General features: G+C 36.2%; 1 protein-coding gene across 1 annotated transcript in view; it reads left to right on the forward strand.

Moving 5' to 3' along the window:
• The first annotated feature begins 3,647 nt into the window (after positions 1 to 3,647).
• The window catches only part of LOC109090003 (protoheme IX farnesyltransferase, mitochondrial), a 31,992-nt gene continuing 11,332 nt past the window's right edge, over positions 3,648 to 24,307 (forward strand). The window contains exons 1-4 of the mRNA XM_042735923.1: positions 3,648 to 3,842; positions 4,593 to 4,735; positions 5,906 to 6,182; positions 6,680 to 6,804. Coding sequence (XP_042591857.1) covers positions 3,785 to 3,842; positions 4,593 to 4,735; positions 5,906 to 6,182; positions 6,680 to 6,804 — 603 coding nt within the window. The 5' untranslated portion in view covers positions 3,648 to 3,784. The remainder of the gene's footprint in view (positions 3,843 to 4,592; positions 4,736 to 5,905; positions 6,183 to 6,679; positions 6,805 to 24,307) is intronic.

Here is a 24,307-nt window from a genome sequence, read left to right on the forward strand (position 1 = left end):
GATATTTTAGATTTAGTCTGAGAGCTTTCTGTCCCTCCATTGAAAATGTATGTCCGGTATACTTTCCACGTCCAGAAAGGTAATAAAAACATCATCAAAGTAGCCCATGTGACATCAGAGGTTCCGTTAAAATTTATTGAAGCATCGAAAATACATTTTGCTCCAAAATAACAAACATTACGACTTTATTCAGCATTTTCTTCTCTTCCAGGTCTGTTGTGAGCGCGTTCACAGCACTGCAGTGACGCGCTGACGTACGATGCTGCAGATGTTTTTTCTTTGTTATTGGGCGCACCAGAAAACACGTCAGCAGCGTCGTACGTCAACAGTCACAGCAGTCGCGTTCACAACAGACCCGGAAGAGAAGACAATGATGAATAAAGTCGTATTTTTTGTTATTTTTGGACCAAAATGTATTTTCAATGCTTCAATAATTTTTAACGGACCCTCTGATGTCACATGGACCACTTTGATGATGTTTTTATTACCTTTCTGGACATGGACAGTATATCGTACATACATTCTCAATGGAGGAACAGAAAGCTCTCGGACTAAATCTAAAATATCTTAAACTGTGTTCTGAAGATGAACGGAGGTCTTACGGGTTTGGAACGACATGAGGGTGAGTCATTAATGACATAATTTTCATTTTTGGCTGAACTAACCCTTTAATAAAGCTGAAATAAAATAACATCTAAATAGTAGATAAACATGTTTTTAAGAAACTTGACCTGGCAACTAACTGGAAAAAAAAAATTGCTACAACTCTAACTGAAATAAAAATAAATATAAATTGAAAACTAAAAAAAAAAAAAAGTATCCATTATTTAAATATTAATATCATATATAGAGCTAAAATAACATTCATTTTGTGAGTATGGACAACATTCAACTTTTTTATGTTGCATAACTGTGTTTGGAAGAGTTTGAAACAACAATGTAAAACGTTAATAATGTAAAATATTAACAATGTGGTGAATTTTACAAATCAAATGTAGTAAAAAAAAAAAAAAAAAAAAACATTTTAGAGTGTATTTATACTGGGACTAGCTGAAAATCTACAAAAGATGTATAGTATAGAAAATACAGCTCGTGCAAATCTCTCTTTTTTTTTCTTTTTGGGTTTGGTTATTGTTACTGCTATTCTAATTGACGCTGTGCATTAGCAAACAGTTGTGAGCATTTATTTTTGCTCAAGCATACATACAAGTCTCTTTATAAATAAAATCTTGAGCACTGTTTTACATCATATCATATATCTCTTCCATCAATGCATGACCCCGACAGAAACGCTTCAGTAAATTTCACAGTCTACAGTCCCTTTGTTCATGAGTCTTCTTTTCTCTCTCCTTGCCCTGAAAGAATGCTGACAGTCTATCTCAAGATGCTACATTCTGACATGATGAAAGACCACCACAGTGGATGAGACCTCTGTCTGTGTGCTCTGAAAAGTGCCGTGTGTTAAGCAGATCCACCCAATCAGGCCGCATTGTTCTGAAGCCCTCCAGGCCATCTGCCTCTCAGGTCGGTCAAAGCTGAAAAACTTGTGCTGAGCAGGATGTGGAGGCATGTCTAGCTTTATGACCTCTCTATATCTATAGTCTTTACCCTATGGAGCATCTAATTCAATTATCACACACTTCTATATGACAATAGCCATTGTAGGTGTCTATTCTGAAGGCTGAGGGCAGCACTTAGAAGAAGTCTAGAAGAACAAAGAGTGTGAGCATTCTTGATTAGCATCCTTGGTTACAAATGGCACTTGAGGACACAGTGAGAACCATTACCACATGTTTACCATATTGTCTTTGTGAAGGCAAGTCACAGTCAACTCAAGATGAATGTATAAAGTGAATAAAATCAGTTTTGACATAAATTCTGCAGTCTCTTCTTATAAATGATGAATATTTCTTGCTGATAATTGCAAGTGTCCAATCAGATTTGTCACTAAGGACATCTTTTATAACAAACAAACAATTTCCTGATTTTATTTTCTCATCCTCATTTTTTTTCCATTCAATGCATTGTCAACAAGCATGCAAATTATGTTATTCTTGGGGAATCAGATTACATGGATTGCTGCAAATCGTGGAGCAAAACAACAATGAATCCGACTGAATGACACTGATTATTTTTTTTCTTTCTGTATTTCATCAGGAAAGGTCAAACAACTTTAGCACAGAGATACTTATCTGATATTTTTGAATAGTTTATTATTATTTCATTTATAATAAAAAGAGCATGAAAAGCTTTTTTATTATTTTTTTTATTCATTTACAGGCTATAATGAACTAATATCTTACTACAGTGAATATTTTAGACTTATTTTAATTATGTAAGATATACCAGTCCTTACTTTCATTTTATCATTTTACTATATATATATACTTATATATATATATATATATATATATATATATATATATATATATATATATTAACTTTATTTAAAAGTTTTTTATTCTAAACAACCATAAAAATCAGCAGGACATTTTGTCTGTTATATTGGTATGATTTACTTTGTAGCCAATCCATAGTGAGATCTAATTATTCCTAAATCCTGCCAACAAATTAAACATCAAATTGGTTCTTATTGGGTATGATTGTGTCATATTGTGCAACTTTTTAGGGCACTGGTTTAAGCACATTAGGTCAAGATATGTATTGCATGTACACACATGAACAACATTATATGATTACAATTAAAAAAAAAAAAATAAATAAAAATAAAAACGGTACATGTACACACAAATCAGCCGCACTATTGTAAAGTGCTGCAGGCTCATTTATTCTTTTCTTATAGTGTGATTTCAAGTCAGGCAAAACCTACCAACACAATAGCATGCACCTCGAATCAGACCATTCTCAAAAAAGTTCACAGGGTCAAAGCTGCTATCCCATCTTGTTGCACAACTCCTGTCTGTGGGAGCTGAATAGAGCTCATGATCTGTGGCTGTTAGAACGTACCGCTGGGCATCGCTGACATTCATCAGAGCTCTATCTGGATAAGGGGGGTGAGATTAGATCATGTAATCTGCTAGGAGAGGATGCAAGGGCTGGCCAGGAAGTGGCCGTAATGAATGAGATGAATCAGGGAAATGGGTTTGGATAGCAGGTTTCAACCATCAGGCCTTTAATACTGGAGGAAGATGTTCAAGATCAAGAAATGTCATTACATTTAAATGGAGTGTATTTACTGATAGAATGGAAACTGATCTTATTAGGAGATCTTTAACAGACAATGTGAACATCATCTCTGTTGCTTTTACAGAGTAGGCTGAGTCATCTTTTTTTTTATTATCAGATGTTGCAAACTACTGTATCGGTATTAAGAAATTATGAATCACATATAAGACATGCAATAAGATAGAAGACCATTGCAGCAGGTCTTGTTAGCCCATCCGTAGACCAGGCACAAGTTTTTTTTATTGTATTTGTAGATTTTATATTATAGCCTATATATTTTATATATTGTATCCATTTTTACAAAAAGTTTTTTTCTTTAATTTTCAAGTTATTTAAGACACATACAGTAGAGTCTTGACTAAAATAAAGCTTTTGAACATTTTCATCGTTACTTCACTATAGAATCTATTAAATCAGAAAGGAATCCATTGTAACTCAATGCTTACAACTGTGCGTGGCTTCGTGCCGCGTGCTCGTGGCGCGTTCCAGCAGGACACACGTCACAGGAAACACTTCTCTCTTCCGACAGCGAGGTCAAGATGGCGCGCTGCAGCATGTGAAGGGGACTCAGCCGCAGCCGGCCGTTCGTTTGAGGAACATGTACAAAACCCCATGTAGTAGACTGACGGGAGTCTGGAAATGCCTTTCACGTGATGGTATTAATAACTATATAATGTTAATGAGGCATATGTGAGCTCTGGCTCGTTCCGAGGTGGTATTTTGACATTTTGCTAGCCGGTTAGCCTAGCCGCTGAACTGAAGCATACTGCAGCAGCATGACCTTAAAATAACATCACAGTTTACATGACGTGATCCTATTTTAAAAGGAATCCCCGTGCCTACATGCAATAACATAGATATACAAATATTTTTTTTCTGCTCTGCTTTGTGCATATTGCTTGCGACAAATCATTTGACTTACATTGCCCATTGTATAATCATGTATATACAGGCGTGTGTGTGTGTGTGTGTGTGTGTGTGAGAGAGAGAGAGAGAGATTGTCGTGCAAATATTGTTTATATTAGAAAAACTGCTGTATTGTGTCCTCATGAGTGTTGCAGATGTCAGTTTTGTTATGATGTCATGTGTTATTTGGCATGATGTCACTGTGGAGTTGTCAGATATCTAGTAAATTGAGTGGAGTTGGCATAGTGATACACTCTTACAACCACTGAATTGATAAAGGATTTCGTATTCAGTTGTTATTTCTAATAGAAAAGTTTCACATTCATAAAATTACATGGTCTGACTCTTTTTTTTTATAATAGTTTAGTTTTAATTTAATTAAATTGTATGACTCATATAGTGAGTCAAAAAGGGATGTCTGAACAGGAAGAAGAACCTTAGCATATAGTGGCACCTCTTCTGTTTTTCTCAGTATTAATGAATGTCTTGTCTTGTTGAAGGTTTGGTTGGTGTCGGCGTGCAGCAGAAGCTCATTGCAAATGTGGCCAGGAGTCACATGAGTGCCAGGCGTCTGATTCAGCTCTGCAGGAGAGATCAAGCAGAATGGATGACGTTCCAGCATCTCTGCTTTCTGAAGAGACAGGTACAGGCTGAGAAGCGCTGCCTTTATGGATGCATAACCAGTAATACTGGCCAAGTAGGGCTGTGCAAAAAATTGAATACGATTTTTTGTCATGCGCATCTCTTCAGTAAAGACACTCCTGTAATTAGTAGTATATCTCCAGCATGTGCGTTAAGATCAGGGTTGCCAGGTTTTCACAACAAATCCTGCCCAGTTGCTTGTCAAAACTAGTCCAAAACTAGCCCAATCGCGTTTCCAGGAGGTTCCCCGATAAAAATTGCATCCCGGGGTTAAAATATACGTTTTTGTCAGGGTTGCCCTGGTAATATTCACATTTAAGGGCTAAATATCACGTTATTGGTATTGGGGTCGCTTCAAACAACCCCGCGGACATGAAAAACAGGCCGCAGACTTGGTAACACTGGTTCAGGTGGAGCGGCATTTACTACACAGAGCCGTAGTCCACCGACAAGCTACACTAAATCGCTTTCAAAATCGACAAAGAATCGCCTGCGATTTTAAAATAGATTTTGTATAGATTGTCAGTGAATTACGGCTCTGTGTAGTAAATGCCAACCAGTGTTGCCAAGTGTGCGGTTGTTTATCATGTTCGCGGGTTGAAGCGACCCCAATACCAATAATGTGATATTTAGCACCTAAAATGTGAATATTACCAGGGCAACCCTGACAAAAAAACTTATTTTTTAACCCCGGGATGCAATTTTTATCGGGGAACCTCCTGGAAACGCGATTGGGTTAGTTTTTGGACTAGTTTTTGAGAAGCAACTGGGCAGGATTTGTTGTGAAACCTGGCAACCCTGATCTGAACGCACGTGCTGGAGATATACTACTAATTACAGGAGCGTCTTTACTGAAGAGATGCGCATGAAAATCGTATTCGATTTTTTGCACAGCCCTAATGGATGCATAACCAGTAATAAAAATGAGCTATTTATAGACATTATTGATATACTATTTATTATCTAGCATTTTTTAGACCACTCTCTTATAATACTTTTGCAGGGGAATACTAATTCTATGTGATATTATTTTAATCAATTATTCCTTAAATTATTGCAAATTGCATTATGCATATTAAAATTCCCTTTATCTTCCCATTTTAACAGAATAAACTGATTAAATTTAAAATCCATAAAATGTCATAGCTATATTTCTTCCCTCTTTCCCCAGTATGTGAAGAGCAGCAGCGTTCTCTGCCAGAGAGCGAGACCCAAACAGGAGCATGTTGCCTCTGTGCTGGATGATCGAGATGATTCAGTGGTCCGTCAGGTTCAGCAGATACCAGCCTTAAAGCCTGAACCAGGCACTGTGGCTCCACCATGTGACCCCACTGAACCAGAAGCAGCCAGGGCAGCCCGCTTGGAAGCCCGGCAATGGAAAGAGTTAAAGGTCGAATACAGTGATTTACCAGGGATTTACGCACGGCTCTCCAAACTTAAATTAACAGGTATATGTTTTATATTTTTTGCATGGATGAAAGTCATATTGCATAATTGAGCAATATGTAGTTACTTATGCATTAAACAAAGCTAATCATGAAGTTCATGGAAAGTTAAATGTGATGCTTAATCTAAAAAAAGCACTGACTAATGATTAGATAATAATCATTAAAAAAAAAAAAGTCTCCGCCCATTAAGTACTTCGACAGTTTTCATCCTTTTAATTTTTCTTTAGCTTTTCCTGAAAGAATAATATTGTATCTGATAAGCACTCCACTTATTTGTTCTGATTTATTAACATGCATAATATGCTGGAAGTGATATGATAGCAGAACATTTATTGATGTCTAATAGCCTAATGACATTTAGCTAACTTTCTTCTGACTCTTCTTAGATTGATTCTTAATTGTTAGTTTAGAGGATGAATAACTAAATAACGGTGAATAACGTTTTAACTAAATCAATAAGCTTTTTTTGTAACCTTGCTCTTTCTATTTGTCCATAGCTCTTGTGGTTACTACGGCAGCTGCTGGCTATGCAATGGCTCCAGTGCCCTTTGACCCTGTCACTTTTTTGATGGCTTCAGTCGGAACGTGTCTCTCCTCCTGTACAGCCAATTCCATCAATCAGGTCAGTCACCCCATGCACATTCATAAAATAACTGCACACTCAGCAGAACGTGACTGGACCAAACACATTATATGAAGCCAAGTGACCTGACATCCAGCTGGAACAAGCTAGCAAGTGTTAGACCACTTCACTGCCCGCACATGGGTGCATGTGTATATTAAAAAGCTGTGCATGTCTGATATTGTGTACTTTTAGATCTGTGTGTAGATGTAGTTTTCTTTTGTATTGCAGAATTAATTTTAGGATAATAATTTCTCTGCTTCAGGATGATAAAGCATATTTTACCTCCAAACTGGTATTACTGTAATGTTTCTGTTACTGTTTCACTTATTTTTCAATGATGAATAATTACCGCATCATTCATTTATTTTTTATTTTTTTGTCTGTTTCAGTAACACAAACTGTTCATTAAAACAATCAAAAAATATTTTATTTATTTATAAAATAATTGTATATATTGTAGTATAAATTTTTTAAGTAAAGAAATTAATTAACTTTTTTGTTGTAGTTTTTGTTACTGTGATAAAAAAATAATGCTGTAATGAATCATTATTTAAAAAATAAGTGAGCCAGGTACAGAAGCATTATAGTAATAAGGATTTGGAGGTAAACTGTGCTTTATCATCCTATAAATTTGCTGCTTCTAATAGTCTAATTCTGAAAGTGGATCAGTAATTTCTGAAAACAATTACTGAATTTTATGGGAATAGAGTGAGTGCTGTGGAGAATTTTTTGTAATCTAGATATTTTGCTAGCAATGGGCTTTACTTTCACACTAATAAAAATGTACTTGCATTGTAGCTTTTACCATGGTTTAAAATTCATGATTGCAAAAGTAAAAAATGTGGTGACCAGAGTTTGGCTAGATGTGTTGATGCAGGCCCAGGGCAGACCACACAGATCCAGTTGTAGATGGTTAGAAATGCATTACCCGCTAGTTTTGGTACTTAACCCCGACTCTGCACAAGCATTCCAGTCAGAGTAATTGCCTACTTGGCGGTCTGTTGATTTTTCTATTGTTTTGCTTGTGTACAGCTAGATGGATGAAGTCTCATTGCAGCGTTGGCTTGACTTCAGTGAGTCCCGCAATGCCCAGCAGAGTTTCATTGTGTTACACAAACACGGGACACAAACACTCGATATGTGCTCTCACAGTGCACTTTGTCGTTAGTTTAGAGGGAAAGAAAAGAAATCAGCACTTAAGTGAGCCAATTGTAGAGTCTTTTGCATTCCACTCCTGCTGTGTATCTAAAAAATACATTAGGCCAGATTAGCTGTGCCTCTCTGATGTTTTTCATTTGAAAACATTTGCCAAGCTAGAATGAGAAGAAACAGAGAGCGAGCGGCACGCGTTGCATACACTCTGGTTTGCTCCATCTGTAATCAGCGTACACTTGGACCTTTTTCCTCCTTAGTGGCACCTCTGCAGTGCTTTTACTCATTGCATTGTTCTGTTTGCCCGACCTCAATGTGTCACATGCTGGTGGCCTTTTTTACCTGAGGCCAAGAAGGTGCAGAAACAAACCAGCAATTATTTGCTTCTCAGGTTGGGCATAAATTCGTTCAACCATTCAGATTGTCTCATAGGCCATTTCATGATTGATTGCTGCTTCTCTTTTTCTGATATGCCTGCATCAAATAGATGTGTGTTTGGATCACGTTTCTGACTAGATTTGATCCACTTCTACCTGATTTATTTGATATTACTTTTACCTTTTATGGAAAAGCTGAATTTTAGCAGTCATTCCAGTGTTGTCACACAATCCTTCAGAAACAATGTTGGAAACATTTGTGCTGCTTAATTATTTATTTAATATATATGTATATGTGTGTATATATATATATATATATATATATATATATATATATATATATATATATATATATATATGTGTGTGTGTGTATACTGTGTATATTTATTATGTATATATAAATACACACACATGCATGTATATATTTAAGAAGAATATGTTATGTTTATATATTAAATATATTTATATATAATATAAAATATAAGAATATAAATGTATATACATGTAAATATTTTCTAAATACATAATTTATGTGTGTGTATTTATATATACATAATGTATATACATGTAAATATTTTCCATATATTATGTAAACAAAAACTTTTTATTTTGGATGTGATTAATCGTGATTAATCATTTGACAGCCCTAATATATATATTTGTTTTTTTATTTTTTGTTATTTTGTGTGTAAATTTGTATGTATATATATGTTTGTTTTGTTTGTATAGTTATAATGTAACAGAAAAGTCAGTTTTTACTGTCGCTTTTGATAAATTTAATGCATCTTTGTTGAAGATTAGCTTATTATGAATATTTCTGACATGAAACTTTTGAATTGTAGTATATTTTTATAAATATATTTTGCTTATGGAAAATTAAGTTTTTTGTAAAAAACATTCATATATTTTTTTTTTTTGTGTAATCTCTGTAAAATGATTTTAATATCTAGTAGTCATGAATTTTCAAGTTTTGATAATTCAGTTATTAAAAGGTGCCAGAACCAATCCTGACGATTAGCATGCTGAACAACAGACTGTGCACATTTGAACTGATGCTAAATTAATAATGCATAGGTGACTTGGGAAAACATGGGGGAAGAACTTGGATAGGCATGAAAGGTTTAAAGAAATCTTAGAGTTAAGAAGCCAACTCATTTTAGGAGTCATTTTTGAAGTTATAGAAATGGAGAAAAGGTTGATTAGCTATAATTGCCATCTTTGCACAAGTTAAAATCAGGGCTCCACTGGTCTTTAAGTGCATTTAACAATGAAATGGATACAAGGTCTAAGAGGCTGAAGTAGCGCTCGAACGCAGTGCGAGTGAAGGCGGACGGATGGGCACTCTGTAAATTTATTGTGTTTGATGTGCTGTCTTTGAAGTTCTAATTGAGCAGGAACAGTGAGGAGGGATAGAGTACTTAGAACAGTTTCATCAATCACGTGTGCTTTTATATGACAAAAAGCATGTTGAAACACGGGTATCAGATGCCAGTTTTATTTTTTTAAAATGGAACTTGGATATTTCTAATGCATACCGTTTGCTTCTCTCTGTACTGTCTGGATGGCCTTGTGACTTCTGCAAGTGTTTCTGAAGGTTCAGTCTGAGACTAATAGGCTTTCTGTGGCTTCAGAGGACATTTAACCCATAAACTGTGGAGCTGGCTTTCTTGTGGCAAGCGCTTGGCATTTGCACGGAGTCTTCACTCCACACGTTACAGTAGGCAAAGAGCCTGTGTCTCGCCTCCCACTCAGAGTTGTAGCTTGGTTTTGCGTGGTGGATGTGTACACATTTAACTGCAGTCATAGTAGTGCGTCATAGTAACCAGCAGGGGTGTGTGGTATGACCAAAATCATGTAATATGACTGTAACTGTGTGTGTAATATATATATATATATTTTTGCTGGATTTTTTTTTTTTTTTTTAAGAATTGTTGCTAAAAATAGACATTAGGTAATTTTGGATTATTAGGTGAATTACTTAAATGTAATTTAATTTCTCTTTTTATGGAACATGGACATTATATATTTTATTTTATTTTATATTAACAGAACAAAGCTAAAAGCATTCGATCATTTATTTATAATATATATTATTTGAATGTGTATATTTTATTATAATAACAGTTAAAAATGAGACAATACTGTAAAAAAAAAAAAAAAAAAAAACCTGTTTTATTGTTGTTCTTGGATTTAATGATATTTGAAAGTTGTCCGGTCTAAATTCATCCTATATTGTCAAATGATTAATCACGATTAATCACATCCAAAATAAAAGTTTTGTTTACATAATATATGTGTGTATACTGTGTATATTTATTATGTTTAAATACACACACATGCATGTATATATTTAAGAAGAATATGTTATGTTTATATATTAAATATATTTATATATGATATAAAATATAAGAATATAAATATATAAATGTATATACATGTAAATATTTTCTAAATATATAATTTATGTGTGTGTGTGTGTATTCATATATACATAATAAATATACCCTGTACACATACATATATTATGTAAACAAAACTTTTATTTTGGATGTGATTAACCGTGATTAATCATTTGACAGCCCTACTTATTATACTTTGTATACATAAATATTTTTTTTAATCTTGACTTTTTTTTTTGAGGTTATTTTTTACCAGCTGATGCTTTTATACAGTCACACTGGTGTAAATTAGTTTGAAAAAAAATTCTTTAGTTTTAATCTAAAAGGCAACCTTGGTAAAATGTCACTTTGGAGTTGCTTTGGAAAAACACATCTGCCTCTAGAAATAAATGTAATGCAGAGTTTATTGTTGTATTTGAAAGGCTGGTTTAAAATCCAAGTGTTGGATGTAAATTACACTGGGTACCTGAGGGCAGATTTGTTTATGCTGTGCAAATACAGGGCAACAGAATAACAGAGATATTGTATACAATCTGTCTCTTTGTTCCTGAAGCCTCAAGCGCTTTTTGAAGTCTTAGAGCTCTGTGTGCATGCAGAAACTGTGACGTGATTGTCATCGTATCCGCTAGCAGCTTGTACAAAGACAAATTCCTGGTGCGTATACCCTTCTGACAGAGTTTTGCATTACACATGGCTAATGAAAGCCATTCTGATTGTATTGTATTTATTCGGGGTGCTGTCTATGTGATGAACGCTGTTCTTTCTTAGTGAAGAGCAGCTTTGTTTGTGTTGTTTTCGTAGTAAAACCAAGCAGCTGGTAGAACGCCGCCACAAATCACGAGCCATGTTGTCGTTGTAGTAACTCTCTGATCTCATTTTTAAAGTCCTGACTCATCTTGTGTAATGTGACAGGTCTTGGGCACACCTATACCTGGCGGTAACTGATCTCTGCTCTTAACTCATCCTTTGGGTTTTTTTTAACTCAAGAGAGGAAAATAAAAGAAGAATGACGTCCTTAGATGTGGTGCCAGTTTTTTTTTCTCCCATTATAAAACATCCTCGCCACCCCCGTGCGGTTTGCTGTGATCAAAGATGATGGTTTTAAACTTGTAGAGTCTGCTAAACATACGACAAACAAATCAAAGTTAAGGTGGATCCCTTTAAGCTTTGCTGCCTGTGGATTGAACATCAAACACCAAGCAGTTGATTTTTGGTACCTCAGGAGCCAGTCGAGTTCGTCTCCGTTTGTGTTTACTTGTGACAGTGATGAGATTTACTTTGAAATGTGAATGACAGGCCTGGGATTCAGTGGCTGTAGCTTTTAGCCTTTGGTTCCTTGGAGTATTTCCTGAAGTCACATTGCAATTTTGTGGTTTCTTATTTCAGTGTAACCTTGTTTGGAAACTGTCAGGAATGCTGTAAAAACCCTGAATCCCCTAACAATGGCCAGCCAAAGTTGATACTGCATTCCGCCAAGGGACACAATGTTCAGCTGTATCTCTATATGTCACACAGTTACGTCTTTTGTGATTTTGGATTTGGCTCTTTCAATACATTTACATTTTTAAAGGTACAGGGATTTCTGCACCACTAGTGGCACTAAAGAGAACTGCAGTAATAACTAGGTTTTAAATGTTTTCTGAAGAAAATGTTAGTGTTTCTCCAGTGGATGGTGAGTGAGTTCCTTTCTAATTATCTTAATACTACCTTTCTAAAGTTTGGGGTTGGTAATTTTTGTAATTTGTAAAATGTTTTTGTATGTTGTCTCTTATAATGGTTGAGTTTGTTTTTTTTAAATTATGTTTATGTTGTAATATTGTGAAATACCAAATTTTAAAATAACTCTTTTCTATTTTATATATATATATATATATTCATAGGATAGCAAAGCTATATATATCTCTCTCAAGATCATACTGATTTTATCTCTACTTTCTACCACTGGTGTTCTAGAAGTTTCATACTTCACCTTTTAAACAATGCTGCTTCACACAGTCCACAGTTTATGGTGAATACTTTAACCCAGCACACTCTGTAATGTCTTAATCTGCTGTTGTGATGTAGCTCTGAGGTCAGCCTAAGTAGAGCTTCATGGGCGTTCTGTTGATTGCTATGAAAACTTTACTCTGAATTCCACTTAATTTGATAATTGAGTCCAAAGAGGCTTTTTTCTCAATCTAAAGGTTAGAAATCAGCAGTCGGGTGAAGGGGCCACAGCAAAGAAAATACTTCTTGCGCAGCCTCTTGCCAACAAGGACACTTTTCCCACTGCCTTTTTTGTGAGGTGTCAGCTCAGTGTTGTTTTTAGTAAATCCAGTCCTGGTATTTCAGGGGTGGTTTTGTGTCATATCTCCTGTTGGGATAGACGGGTGTAAGTGTGCGGTGGATTGTCAGAGGATGGCAAACGTCTGACAAGCCGAAGCAAAACACACCTAGTTCCTTGACCCCGTCTCTATGCCTCACCTCACTTTTGTTGCCTGTCTTTTTTATTACATGTTTTTCTCAACTAGTGGGTGGGTTGTCTAAGAGACAATTCAACTAGACAGTCTTAAGAAACCTTTTTTTAAAGATTAACACTTTTCTTAAAGAATTATCTTGTTATTATTGCTTTTTATATAATTTTCATATTACTGTTAATATTATTACACCCTATTATTTATTTGAGTGCATGTTTATTAGTTGAGATTTAATGATTAAATTGTAAGTTTTGTTCATCATTTATAAGGGTAGGACAATTAATTCTTACCCAATATACTGTATAGGACAATTAATTCTTACCCAATATACTGTATATAAGTTTGTAGTTGTTTGAAAGTAAATTACTGTAAATTAAACTTGCAGTAAAGATACTGTATTCATATTTACAGCACACTTAACTTGCTGTAAATTTATTTACAATATAATATATTTTTTTACTGTAAAACACAATGTTATTTCTTTTCATATATTTTAATACAATAAAATATTACTTTACACTGTGAAATTGACTGTAAGTTGTTGTCCACTTTTACTATTTATTGTAAAACTGTACAAATTATTGTATTTTCAACAGGTCTCAGTAGTTAAAAACTATAAAAAGAAACAAAATTACTGTTTAATTCTTTTAAATTTGATTTAATTGTTCATTGTAATACTTGAAATAACATTTTAATATTCTTGCAGTGATGTTACTTTCAGTTTTCCAAAAATTTGAAAACATTTCATTTATACATAGAAAAAGTTATATTCTTTAAAACAACAGACATAACAGATTCAGAAAAGAACAATCGTAAAAATGTACAAATTCAACTCCTGTGTAGAACGTATTTGCTCTTAGTAAATAGTTTTGCCAGCTGAAATCCAGAAACTCCTTAATAAAGGAGGATACAGGTTCAGCACCTTCTTACTTGCACCATGATCTTCCTCTCCTTTTGGTGAGATGGAATTGAGAGCACTTGCTGTTTTCAGGGCGTGACTTCGACATAACAGAAAAAAAAAATTTAGATCTTTGAAGTAACAAACATGGCCAAATCTCACAACACAACCAAATACAGAAATTAAATTCACTATTTGTGACCCCAATAAGTGACGAACCTGGATGGGGCATGCTTTTTTTTTTCAGGGTAAAACATACAGAGTGCTCAACATCTTTGTATACAATTACTGCTGTAAAAAGAACCCGTAAGATATCTATGTCAGTTTGATCAGGGTTGCATAAGTGCTCAACATATTTGTTTTTTATTTTGGTTTTTATTTGTGTTTTTGTACCTATTCAGGATCGCTTCGCTGTTCTCTAATGAGGCCTGCTATGAAATTTTAATGCCTAATCTATAAAGAAAAACGTCCTGGTTCGGGGACGACCTAACGTCATCGGATCAACAAGAACAGGACCCATCACATGGAAGCCAAGTAATCAAATCTCCATATCTGACAGCACAGAATGTTTTTCCACATAGGCTTTTCTGTAGATACGGGAACTGAAGGCCTCCGCTTTCCCACGAGGCTTCTTGTTCTGACTGCAGGCATCTCGCCCTATATCTGACAGCACAGATGTGACAGAAAATAGACAGAGAAGTGATTGTTCGCCTGCTTGTAGTTTCCATGCATTTTTAAATCACATATTTGCATGCGTAGGGTGGCTGCTTCAGAAGCAATGTACTGTAACCGAGTGAGAGCGAGAGAGAAAATTGGAGGGAAATATTGGAACATAAAACTTGATCTCTGAGAGGAATGAACAGCTTTGTTTATGTTTTGATGACTATCATTAAAATCTAACATTGATGTAGTCTCAAAATTGTTTTGCATATTGAAATTACCCTCTCAGAAACTATCTTATATATCAGTATGCATTTTGGTTTCCAGTGAACTCTTGCTCAGTAATTCCTTTCATAACTTAAGGGTGTAATGCCACATTAAAAATAAAAATGTGTGTGTGTATATGTTCTATCCCTGTGAAGTCTTCGAAAATCATTCTGATTAAAAAAAAAAAAGAACCCTACATTTTTGGATCATATTGTATATATTTGTTATATATAAACGTGTGCAATTATATTTATTTTATACCCACTACAGTTCACTTCTAGTTGAAGTCTAATCTCATATTAGCTGACAGCATCTTTCGAATCTTAATTTGGGCCACATTTCTAAAGTTTTTTGTGTTATTTTTCATGATTTTTTGGTTTCTTGTGTTAATGTTTTGGTGTTCTTGTATTCTTTTTTTGTCTTTTTGGACCTTTGTTGCCATCGTTCTTCACATTAGGGGTCCCAGGCTGCTGTGCAGAACCACTGGAGGAGCCATAAGTTGTAACCATGCCATCGTTCTTCACATTAGGGGTCCCAGGCTGATGTGCAGAACCACTGGAGGAGCCATAAGTTGTAACCAGATGCAATTACCCTCCTCAGAAACTATCTTATTATCAGTATGCATTTTGTTTCCATGAACTCTTGCTCAGTAATTCCTTTTCATAACAGATGTAATACATTTAAAAATGGTGTGTGCAAATTCCCTGTGAAGTCTTCGGCTGATAAACCCTCCTAAAAAAAAAAAGAACGGACATTGTGGTTAATTTCTATAGTTATATAAACATGTGCATTATGCATCCCACTACAGTTCACCAAGTCTAATCCGGCTGGCATCTTTCGAGAAGCCACATTTCTAAAAGATGATTCCTCCCCATCGTTCAGCTCTGGTCTTTTGACAGCTTTTTTGACTTTGTTGCCATCGGTCCTTTCACATTAGGGGTCCCAGGCTCTTAGCATGCCATAAGTTGAACCGAGTCTTAGCATGCATGAAAAATGCGATGACAGCTCTGTTAAGATTGCCCAAAAAGTGCCCATGGTGTTCTCTTAGGGGTTCATGCTGTACTCTATCAATTATTTATGAATCTTTTATTCCCGTCTGTAATCACATTAGTTCCACTATACAATGTGACCAGCTCCTTGAAAGTGCATTCTTGCCATCACGACGAATGAGCGCTTGAAGCGAGACCACCTTTTTCGGAGGTGAAAACGTGTCTGAGGAAGGAATTAACACCAAGGTGATCCCTCCATTTAATAGATGCTTAAATTGAGAGCCTGTTTAACACTCCGTTCTTAACAATAGGGATGAGTCACCTCCACTTTCATTTCTGCCGTAAGCTTTGAATCCATTGGGGAGGGTGGCGTGAAAAGACAGACTCTTAATCAGTGGGCGATCTCTGATCAGATGGCACGGTGGCACACAGGCTGTTCAATGGCCTATTTCACGGTGTTCAGGATAAGAATGAATATTTAAACAGAGGCTGGCGTTTAATAGTTAATTTTCCCCGGTCTCTGCGATCCGCAGGGTGTCAATCTATGTCAGACTTTTCACTATGGGATATTACGCTTCAGGCTCCATATGAACACATGTGTTTGAGCTGTGGCATTGTTCTAGTAAATGTCAGCCACAAAACATGGTTTTGTCACAGGAAATTTGATACCGTAATTTGTTCAACAGTTAGGTTGGGTTTCATTTTCTTTTGCATATTGAAATTAAAGAAGCATATTAGGGATATATTCCATCGCTTTCTGGTAGCCAAGCTGTTTATGGCGAAGTGAACTGCAATTTGATGAAGATTATGAAGGTTGCACATAATTTTTTTTTACCTTTGCATGTCTTTCATTTTATGAAGAAACACTCATTAGGTTTTATCGATGTTACAGTTCTCTCCAAAAAGCAGATGTTCATTTTCATGATATTTCCAATATTGCAAGTCAGTGCCAGTACCTTTTGCTTTCCAAGATTAACTTTTCTCTCCCCTGGAAGGACATGAATAAAATAACGTAATGTTACAGATCACGCCCTTGGCAATATCGACATTGCACGTCATGCGTACTGCGGCCTGTTTATTGTGGCTTGATGAAAGTGCTTTTCAGGGTAGGGGTTGCTCAAAGGTTTTGTGTCTTGCCCTTGGCAATATCGACATTGCACGTCATGTATTTTTTATTTTTTTTATAGAAGGGTTAATCTAAGGTCTCCATTAAAACAAGACTTGCATCTTTAACTCAATCCATACCCCATCTGTCAGAAGCCTTCGGGCTAATAACAGGGTTTGTTTCCATGGATGCTGCTGCTCGGCACCCTGTCATATGGGTTTGAAAAACCACAATTAGTGTCTGCTTTGTAATTACCAACTTTAATGCTGGAGAGGATGGTGATCAAATCCAAGTATGTTGCGCTAGAGCCCTTCAGACAATCTACTATGCATAGCCCTCCAGTTTCTTGGATATTTACTTGGTGCAGACCAGTTTTGACAGAATACATATGTTCTTCTCTCATTATTTGGTCTTCAGTGTGTTCTTGTCTTCTTGCAATGTCTACATGCATTAAATAAGATTGGAATGGCTCAGCTGTCAAACTATCCCTACAAATTATAGTGTAAACAGTCAATTCAGTGTGCTGAGTATCTTGGATAGTTTTTATAATTTGGAAAGTTCATATTAGTGCTGTCAATCAATTAAAAAAATAACTAATTAATCACACATTTTTTTTCTGAAATTAATCGTGATTAATCCCACCTAACATTAAAGTTTTTAAATATACTTTTATATTGCAATAATTTCACATTAAATTTTAAATATCACAGTATATTTTTAATACTTGTTTAATGCCATCACTTTTTAATGACTGAAGCCCACTATCACTGATACCAATACTACTGATATCTCTAAAAGATTGTTTTTCCCCATTAATATTTAACCATTGACTATAGCCATTCAACATTACAGTGTAATTGAGAGCCATTAATTTTGTTTTAGACTTTATTTTAGACTTAAAAACAAAAACTTATAATTTAAGTGAACTTAAAACAATATTCACATAAACCCATTATGATAAATGACATATTTACCTGTGCCCTTCAGCAAAAATATACAGAAATTGAATTTATCAAAAACTAAATTCTAAATTAAATATATATGATTCCTTAAAGCTATAAAAGTTTTTGATTCCTTCTTTTTCTTTTTTTTTTCTTTGATTAACAAGATATCACAGCAGCTAGGTTTTTTGGCTGCTATTTCCTTAAGAGCTACTGCTGCTAAACTTGATGCGGATCTGACACGCATCGTATTTGCTCTCAACTCTCTTTCCCACGACATTGCATGCACACACTGTATTTTGCGATTTGATATGAAAAGATAGAGGGTACAGTGTGCACTGGTGTCTTTGGGCATGCAATTAAAGTGCACGCAGTACGAGCACATGACCGTTTCCACGTTCGTTTGACTCACACTTGGCGCTGAAGTGAACGTCTACAGTTTGATGTGGTCGTAAAGACGTTCTGCGACTAAATAAATGCACTTCTTGTCAAGAGAAAAAGAAACTGAAGCAGTGGTTGTGAGTGGGATGGCCAACCTTAGCTCCGCCCCTGCGTTAAATATTTTAAACGCGTTAAACTGAAAAATTCATCGCCTTCGTTAAAGGGTTAGTTCACAAAAAACGAAAATTAGACTCTGTTTTACTTACCCTCGAAGCATCCTAGGTGTATATGACTTTCTTCTTTCAGATGAATCGAGTCAGAGTTATATTAAAAATTGTCCTGGCTATTCCATGCTCTATCATTGCAGTCAGTGGGTGTTGCAGTTGAACTGTCCACAAGTCGTCAAATAAAGCTCACACATTCATAATAAAACGTGCCGCATATGGCTCTGGTGGGATGAATAAAGGCCCCCTGTAGCAAATCCATTTGTTTTTGTTAGAAAAATATCCGTACTTCTGTTATATACACTTGTCTCTCACTTTTGCTGACTGTTATTCACTGAAGCAGTTCCAGCGGATCTACCCTTCCTGGTGTCCCACACATGGCTTGCAGGCAGTGAAGGGATGTGAAAAGGAGTCCTAATTATGGAATGCAAGCATCGTTTGGGGTCTTGGTGTTAATGGCAGCCTGTGGTTTCACAGAAAGAAAAAATAGATCTTCTGACCTGTGTGCAGACATGTCTAAGCGTAAACTGCTGATAAAGAATAAAAAAAGAATAACAGGCAGATTACACATTGAAAAGGGTTTCTATAGGTGAAATAGTACTAGGAATGTGTGTAAGCTTTGCACGTTATGCCTGAATATTTCTCACACAAAACACTTCTGCTCAAAATCTGACATGCTTGTTTCATGGATCATGTGGATGGAGAGGGTGCTGACATGAAAGTTTTAATAAGAAAACAACTTCTTAAAGATATCCATTTGTGGGGTGGCTAAATGATGAATGTTTAGCCTAATGTCACATCTTTGTCCACTTATTTTGAGGTGAAATGTTAAAAGTTCAAGCAAACCGTGTCCATTTGATGTGAGCCAGCCTCTCAGGAAGTAAACGTAGACATCCGTTGGCAAAAATGTTTGGAGGAAAAGTGCATTTTCGCCACAAGATGTTGATGGCGACAAATTCAACACAATGGAATTGGGTTGGTAGGGAATGGAGTTCAACCTCAGGGAAGATATAAACTGTAGGTCTGTATGTAAACACTTGAGCATTTAAATGAGCATTTTAGGGTTGTGCATTTGCACAAGACTGCTTTTCTCATGAGGCTTGTGCTGTCACACACAGCTGGAGGCACCAGATATAATCTAAACACACACTCATGCGTTCTTGCATAAACACATGCTTACTTGACGTCCTCGCAGATGCTGATATTAAATGACTCCGTTTCACAAACAGTTCATGGACTTAATGGTAATCTAGGAATGTCAACATTTAATCTTAACCAATGTATCACAGGTAAAGCAGATGTATGGCTAGCCTGTCCTATCAAAGCGAAACAAGGCCTTTTGGCACACTGAGCATGTTTGCGTCTTCGGCAAAAATAATTGTGTGACTCAAATGTGTCTTGGTTTCGTTTGCCAGAGACATAAACTGAGCTTTGATTATCAGAGGCATGATTAATGAGGGTTCTTAGTAGAAAGCTCTTTTCATAAACATGCCTACGCATGGCTGTTACTTTAGAGAAGTTCCTTCATTTAACATCGTGAATGAAGTACATGGTGTAACTCTGAAATCTTGCTCAAATCACCAAATCACTAAAATTTTCAGACCGGTTATTATTTTGATTGTTCCATATGTGCCAGATCTTTTGAAGTAAGGCTTGTCTTGGCTTGCTCGTGAATGACTTGATTAATTTATAATTACCTCATTTTTTTTTTCAGGGAGGTCTTGTTGTTTTTGTTGTAACACAAAATACATGACCAATAATGAAACTGTTTAATTTTCAATCCATCACTGTTGTTTTACTTTGCCGCAACCAGTACTGTCAGATATTTGGACTCTTCCGGTATAACTTAAAGCACAGGAGGCACTGGGGTATGGGATCACGATGGCAAACTACAGGCTCACCTTAGTGATGATGTAGGTTATGTGAACTGACATCGGGCCAAAGATGATGAACTAGCTCGTCTTTCCCACAGGAGGTTCTCGGCTTCTCGAACCGCTGGTTTCAACTCCCAACCGACCTAGACAGCGCTCATCCATCTTATGTCAACGCCATGAAATACCTTTTAATGTTGTCGTAATAACGAGAACAAAAGTTGCAAAAACATCTGCAAATGGTAGTGCTGGAACCAAACCAAGATGCCTTGGAAAAAGAAGGGAGATCATGGCGCCTTTGTCTTTTCCTGTGTGTGTCTGGCTAACAAGACCAAAACGCAAGTCTTAGTTTGGTTAAACTGATGATACACAGATTTCCGTATGCTATTTTGTCCTTACTTCTTCAGGACAGCATCCCTAAGCATTCCAAGCCTCCCTATATCTTCTCTGGTGCCCGCTGGCAAAAGAACTAAATACATTGATTTGCACTGAGGCAGCGTTAGTGTAGAGCAGAACATTCGTAATTGGCTGATTAGCATGTGGACGGTTTTGCACGGGCCATTAATCAAGCCTGTCCCTGTGCCAGCTGACTTACTGCCAGGATACTTGCATTGCTTCAAGCTGGAGAGGCCAAATGATCACAGCTTGGATACCAGGCTGGGGTAGAAGGACCTGCATCATGGCTCTGAATGGAGATAGCAGGGAGTAGGGATTATAAATAGTGCTCAAAATGAACCTAGACTAAATGGAACTCCATTCAATCAGGATATGTAGATCCAGCAACTTGTTTTGGCTGGCTGGCTAAATTTGAAGTCATTTTTTAATTATAATAGGTCATATTACTTGCTTAATAAATGTTTCTTGTCTAATTCTGATGATTTATCTGTGCACACTATTCCAAAAAGGGGGATGCCCAATATATCAGCAACATATCTGGTGATGTTAGTTTTTTATTTATTTATTTTATGTTTTATGTGTATGAGTCTGTTTTGGAGTATCATGAACATGCCTGTCTGCAGGTTTCATTAGTTTACATTGTTTCTTCAGATGTGTCAGGAAGGGAAAATGCAACTAAGTCTGTGCAGCTGACTTGTCAAATAATTGAAATCACAAATCACAGTACAGAAGAATTCTTTCTTATGGAGATTGTTTATTTGCCAACCAACTTTTTTTCTCCTTCACTGATTCATAATTCATCACATTCATATATACATTTATAATTGTAATTCAGTGGAGCGTGATCCAGTCGTGCACTTTTAAAGCATAACTATAGTGCAGGCTTTTTCATATAATTGCTGCATGGTCTGGCAAACCGTTTCTGCAGGTCTGCAGCACAGGGTCCTAGCAAAACTCACGTAGCTCAGGTTGAACTTGAACTGCAGTGATTCAGCGGCCGCTGTCACTAAAGAGGAATTTCTCTTTCATAAGTGCTTGAGATGATTCGCAGCTGATAGTTTCTGCTGCTGTTCTTTAGAAATCTGGCAGGTAATTTTGTTAAATCAATGGAGTATTACCTCTTCAACTCCTGAACTCTGGTTCTGCACCTGGACTTTGACAGCATGAGGAATTATCACTGAATGCCATGTACTTACAATGTGCGCAGCACTGATTGAGAATTTGGATTGTGCTTTTTGTTTGCAGAGGTGGAAGAAAAAAGTTGCTGAGTAGGTGTTTGAGCAGGTGGTGTTTGCATTTACCCATTTCTACTGATCAACGCCGATGTCTTTCTCATATACAGCAGCTGTGTTGTAAATATCTATTTACACAGACTCCATGCACGTGCGTTTCTCTCCGTGAGAATATTTAGCCTGAATTTTGTGTGTTTGTTTGCGTGTTTATGTAAGTGCGTTTGCCCTCGGATGCACTTCTCTTCAGTAAACACTGTCAGTGTTACAGTAAGTTTCTCATCAGCGTTAGTTAGTATGGTCTCATAGTCCAAGCAGCGTTTGTTTGCTGTGCCTGTCACTTTGTCCGGTCACGCTGCTGCAGTCACAGCGATTTTCACTGTGAGTGAACCCAGAGGTCTGTCACTGCAAGTACAGTGAACTCTGCAGTATCACTCTTGTGCTGATCTGCCAATTTTATAAATATACTGAGACTCTGTGGTGTCGATAAGAACGGAATGAGGATTAAAGTTAGAGGTTCCTTGATATACACACAAAATATAGTGGAACTTTGCTGTATCACTTTGCTTAGCAGCAAAGACTCAATATTTTGACTATATATCCCTAGTGAATAGTTTGGACATACATTTTTGTTGACAGCAAAAACTCATATTATGAATCTGTGCAAGATATGAAAACACTAAAAGGGTTTCTTTGATACTGTTTATACTGTAAATGACACTGTAATTGTGTACTTAATCTGTTGCTCGAAGGCTTGTTTGACATTTTCAGGTTCGAGCAGCAAAATTTGGCAGCCTCTGCCATGTTCAGGCCTCTGATCACATAGTCAGAAATAATGGTTCAGAATTCATTCATTTCACAGGAGTTTACTGCCTTCTGATACCCATTTCTTTGACCTCACTGATGGACCTCTTGTCCAAAGAGTCATTGATTGGTTGCTCTCCCTGGCAGTCTATCTGCTCTATGCTGACACTGCAAATGCTCACTCACACACGTTTATTATTTATTTATTTAACTTAATCTCTCCTTGGCAGTCTATCTGCTCTATGCTGACACTGCAAATGCTCACTCACACACTTCCATTATTTATTTATTTTAATACTTTTATTTTATTTATTACATGACAGGATGCATTACATTTATTAAAAGTGACAGTAAAGACATTTAAAATGTTACAAAAGAAATTGTCCTTTTACATTTTCTATTCACTTGAAAAAATATTAAGCAGCACAACAGTTTTCAAAATAAAAATAATGTTTATATTAGAATGTTTTCTTTAAGGATCATGTGACGCTGAACACTGGTGTAATGGCTGCGTGAAAATTCGGCTTTGCAATCACAGGAGTAAATTATATTTTAAAGCATATTGAACTAGAAAAAAGTTATTTTTAATTGTAATAATATTTCACAATATTACAGTTTTTACTATATTTTTGAACACAAGTGCAGCCTTGACTTCTTTTAAAGGCATCACAAATTCTTACCAACCCCGAACGTTTTAACTTTTTTTTGTGTGTGTGCATATAGTGTGTATGCGCTTCTGAAGATCTAGTCATACTGTCTTCTTTCCCCCTCTTCAGTATGATAACAATATGGAGCCTTTTCATTTTTGAATTGTTAACACATTCTGATAAGTGCAGATTCACAGAAGAAACAAAGAATCTGATTATACACGACCTTAGATATGCAGATTTGACAGCCTGTAATCTCATGCACCCACTTCTTGTTCATTTACACTTTCACATTCTTTCCTTTTTTCCAAACGTGATCTTCACCAGCAATAAACGCAGAAAAAGAAGTGGCAGGAGTCTGGGGGTGTTGATATGAACCAGATGATATACGTGAGCAAAAAGTGTATAAAGACAGACTGTGAAATAAGACAATGCCCAAAAACTAACTGGTTCTGACAGGCACCAAAAACATCTTGAAAACACTCGAAACCCCATTTACTTTCTTAGTGTGGCGCAGAATACAGTTTTGTCAGTCTACATATTCATATTCTTGCTCCAAATCTGGTTTTCAGCCCAAGACCATATTTATATTTACTATTGGGAGTCTTTTAATGTAAACTTTGTCCTTTTGCAGGTTAACAAGGCTTTTGAAATCTCACAGGTCTAAAATGTGCAGTTGTAGCCAAGATACACTCTGGAATGGT

Source organism: Cyprinus carpio, chromosome B12 (genome assembly GCF_018340385.1).
Source record: "Cyprinus carpio isolate SPL01 chromosome B12, ASM1834038v1, whole genome shotgun sequence".
In the NCBI taxonomy this organism is placed as follows: Eukaryota; Metazoa; Chordata; class Actinopteri; order Cypriniformes; family Cyprinidae; genus Cyprinus; species Cyprinus carpio.